Raw genomic sequence first — 4,764 nt, forward strand, 5'->3', positions numbered from 1 at the left:
AAAACAAAGCCACAGCAAATAACTGCCAGTGGATACTCATTTTTATCAGTAATCCTACTAGTGAGAGACTGTTACCCCAGTTTGGGATTTATTTAAATGCATCTTCTGAAAAGTAGACAAGAAAACTAGGTTTTACAACACAAAGATCGTGAAATTTGTAAAGGCCTGAGAGTCCAGCATGACAAATCACGTGTAGCTTAGACTTACAGCTATCACCCATCAGCAGTCAGTCAAACGTGTCACACAACACTGTGCTAGAACAGTAACAGCAGATTGTACAGAAGCACTTACTCAGATTATAGTTTATCTGCTGGAGGCGTAAGACAGAAAACCAACACCTCTGCACCTCCAGCTAAAAGATTGAAGGCTTCATGAAAACACTATAGCTGATAGCTTCAGCACAGCTTAAAGCTGTGCAGCCCATCCTGACAAACTGCAAGTCTCTAGAGATTTAGTGTTTGATAAGGCGAAGCTCTGATCTTGCGACTAACTAACCTACCTGACTGCCCTTACCTTTTTCAAAGAATACCTAGTCTTCACCACATTTAACCATGGAAATTAGCTCGCTTGTCTGAAAAGGCATTCTCAGAAATCCTCCATCTTCTACCTTTACAAAGAACAGGTACTGAACCGCCATGGCTGTAAACCAGTATTACCGAGCGCTGAGACCAAAACTGTGGGCAAGAAGCGATGCACAGAAAAACTTTTGAGTTTAAGTGTTTTAAGATCTTCTAAAGAGCGAGATGAAATACCAGAATGGTCTACAGGAAGCTCCTTGCTAACTTGCAAGGCACAGAAGGTGAGCCTTTGAATAACAAGAGACCTTCAGCATGAAGCCCTAAATATTTAATACCTGGAAGAAACATCAAGATGCAACCAAAAATACTGGAGAAAGCTTTATAACATGCTAAGTAAACTAAATACCCTAGAGGAATTAACCCATTTAACTAAAGGAGTGTCTAGCTTATTTTTCCTGTGTTACTGTTGGGTATACATCCATGGTGTCTGATCTTGGAATCAGATCAAATCTTTCGGTGCCCCTTGATTTTCAGCATTTCTAATCATTTAGCTGCATCTCTGGAGTCTTTTCACCTAAATCTGGGCAGCCAAAATGAACTCCAGCATTGTGGGTGAGACCCGAAGAATTTACATGATTAAGAACCAATTTTCTGATATTAAAAAGATTCATTTTGATTTTAAGAGATATAATACTTTCCAGCCAACTTTACCTATTAAGTGTTGCTCAATTATGCAGTGTTACAGTATCATATTCTGTACTTACTCCTTACGATAAATGTTTACCATTTATGCTTGTACTTAATTCCAAACTTAAACCAACTTCCAGATTTATCAAATATCACTTTGCACTCCACGACCTTTCTTAACCACCAAGAAGGGCTTCTTCCAGGCTTCCAAAAAGTGCTAATGACTCCCAACAAGCTGTTTTCTGTCTGCGCTAGCATGCTCACGAAACTTCAGATAAGTCTGAAAGGCAATTGTTTAAAAACATACTTTCATTAAAGTCAGAGTTCCACAGATGCATAAAATGACAATAAAAATCTGTCTTCCAGGTCCCCATTTATCCAAGTGTGAATTCTTCATTGTGGTAGAATGCTTAACATTCGTACAGACTTTTTTTTTAATGGGAAAAATGGATAAGCTTGGAGTTCCAGGTTAAACTATGGGAGTGAGACATCCAGCCCCCACATTTGGACTTGAGCGCTTCCAGCTTGTTCCACTGCCCTCCAGTTCAGTCGGTGCTAGACCAAATTCCTACTCTTTTATGATCTAAGTACATCAAAGAAATGGGCCAGAAAGAAAAGTTTAAAAGCAAAGCTTTTGGAGACTATCCTTCAGCATTTACCAGTGAAAGTTCAATAAAATACTTTGCTCTCTCACCTTGTGCATGAGTCTCCATTATGTGAAGATCTCCAGCTGCTCCAAGTACCTAATTAAATTTTCATGGTATTTTCATTGATCATGAGCAAATATTCCTCATGAAGTATAAGCAAAATAAACACTTTGACCAATACATTTTGTTAGTGTTTAGTTTCTTGGATTTGGTACATTGCACAAGATGGTCCAAAAAGAAAAGCCAGTGCATCTTAATGTTTTTACATTTCAGAGCACTATTACCAGAATATTGGTAAAATTAAATTCTTAGCTTTTTCTTTCTTTTTAGATATTCCAGCTCATTGTCTCATCCGTATTGTGCTGCATTATTTCTTGGCCACAAACATGTGTTTACCCGTGAAAATCTAGTGTCAGCCTTAGTTATGTGTCTTGTGAAATTCCAAATGCTCAAACCACAAAATAAACAAAACTAAGGAAAAACCAAAACCTCAACTATTGTCTCAGCTCATACTGTGTCATGATCCAGCCCAGTATTATGCAAATACAGATAAAATGTGTATGGTAAAACTGAGTCAGAGTTTACCCAGCCTCTTAGGCAGACTTTTAAAGAGCTTGTAAAATGTGTAATTTCTTAATATCAGCCTATACAGTCAAATCTTGCTAATTAACGTTTGGTTAATTCACCAATGAAACAATTCAAATCTTTTGGTGCACAGCTTCTACTATTAACTTCTCATTATTCTAACAAGATACACCACAATACTTAAGTTCTGTTACTAAAGTACAAATTCAGATAGCTGAAATTTGTTCTGAAAAGTATAAACTGAGCTAAATTTGATGGCTATCTTTTCAAAAGAAAGAGGTCGGATCACTTCCCATATAAATAGAAGAATCTGCAAGACAGTTAAATAAGACTTAACTTCTGCAGGACCTACTATATTTTTCCATTTATCTTATTTCACAATAAGAAATCGGTGAATAAATGTGGATTACCATATCTTATTATTGTGAATTATGTACTTACTTCAGAAGTGTATTTATTATTCTATTTTTCAATGATGGCAAAGAAGACATTTTCTTTGTTAGAAATTTTTCAGGCAATAACTCCAGTCAAATTTACATTTAGCTACATTGTCTCTTTTAGATGATTCAGAAGTTCAAGTTTACAAAGGACTCCATCCAACAGCATTACTCCAAATCTACAGGAACAAGAAACTGGCAAGAGAATTAAGCTGCCAAATGCAGAATTACACCCGGACTATGTAATTTTTTAAATCAAGAAAGCAGAAGAAAAATAGTCATTGTGGTAAGAAAATTCTTTTTATCCTTTGTTAGGCATGTATGAAGCACTGACATGGACCTACCAGAACGAGTCCTTAATAAGGCAGGGGGGCAGAGAGGTAAAGATAATGGAAAAATAGGGTTTTCAAAAAGTATACTTTGATTAGTTGTTTTGATTGCAATGGCTCTCTAGTCTACTAATCGATGTATAACTGTGCATTTCTATGAGCTATGTTTTGACAAAGGTGTCTTTTCAAGTTCACGCAGATCTGGAGAGAAAAACATTTCTCTGCCACAAGCTGAAGTAATTTATTGCACTGTCAACCAAACAAGTAGCTTTAAGCTACTTTACAACAAGTCCCAGAAATTAAACGCCACACTTCTGAAGCATACAGGATATGATTAACTAAGTACCATAGTGCTGTTCCATTTTATTTTTGTAAAAATGGCAAGCGCAAAGCCATTGTCGGTAAGAAAATACGAATTGGTCTGCATAATAAATGATCAGCAGCATTACTGTATATTTGATCGTCATTCATCTGTTTAAGTGGGTATACGTCTGGGCAACATTTGGTTTCAGCGTGCACTTTGTTAAGAAATCCACTCTGCTACATCAAGATCAACCGTATCTACCTAGAAAGTAAACCGAAAGAAACAGGTTTCCACTCCCCTCTGACTTCACATGAAAAGTACACACAACAGGAGTACCACTTCCATGAAGGCAGAGAGACCTGTGTTAACAGAACTAATTAGCATCCAACAAAAAAGCTGAGCAGAAAGCTAACATGTAGCCCCGAGAAGCAACCAGCCGGCAGCCCCCCACTTCCTCTGAGAGGGCTCAGCCACGCAGGGTAAGCGGTGCAGCAGCAAGTGAATCCAGCCAGCCGAGCAGTTTCCAAGAAGCGGGCTCCTCTTCTCTCCGAAAACGTAACCGCTCGTCACCTCATCTCCCCCACAGCGATACCTCCCTGTGCTCCTCCTTTCTGCGTGCACCACTGCCTCGTCTGAAGCATCCCGTGGCAAGCTTGCGGCCTGGCACGAGAGGGGCAGCTCTCCCTCCAAAACGAGTTCCTAAGAGCTACAGCAGGCACCTCTGGCCGATGCCTGTGAACACACAGACCCCGCTCTGCAGTGCCCCTGCGCAGCCTGAGGGACAAACGATCCCAAGGGATGTTGTGTGGTGGCTTTATTGTTTGGGTTGGGTTTGGGGTTTTTTTTGCCCTCTTAAAGACATTTCTCTGCTAGTGAAACACCTATGGCAGCCAAAGACCTCAGCCAGCAGTCAAACTGCTCTCTGGTGGATAACCAAAAGCTGACCATTAAAAGCCAAAGCCCTGCAAGAGTTCAGGTGAAGGATCATTAAGCCTCTTCCCAAGTCGGGGACCCCTCGCAGCCGACCTCGCTGAGAAAGCCTGTACCTCAATACGCACACCATGAGGCCACAGCAGCACCCAGAACACCTCAGGCTGAGCAGCTCCGGTGACCAGGGGATAGCGCGGGCCGGGCAGGGTCGCGGGAGCCCTCCAGCCTGGCCCCCTCTCCAAGCTGAGCCAACTTCAGAGCCGGACAAAGCTGTTCTCCGCCCGTTTTTAAACTCATCTCCTCAATCCCACCGCCGCGAGCACCTTC

General features: G+C 40.7%; 1 protein-coding gene across 1 annotated transcript in view; it reads right to left on the reverse strand.

The window, feature by feature from the left end:
* TNFSF11 (TNF superfamily member 11) overlaps window positions 1-4,764 on the reverse strand; it is a 23,686-nt gene that overhangs the window by 17,897 nt on the left and 1,025 nt on the right. Inside the window, 2 exon segments of the mRNA XM_035900847.1 lie at window positions 3,897-3,994; window positions 3,997-4,167. Coding sequence (XP_035756740.1) covers window positions 3,897-3,994; window positions 3,997-4,167 — 269 coding nt within the window.

The sequence above is a fragment of the Egretta garzetta genome, unplaced genomic scaffold (genome assembly GCF_000687185.1).
Source record: "Egretta garzetta isolate BGI_Z169 unplaced genomic scaffold, ASM68718v1 scaffold351, whole genome shotgun sequence".
Lineage (NCBI taxonomy): Eukaryota > Metazoa > Chordata > Aves > Pelecaniformes > Ardeidae > Egretta > Egretta garzetta.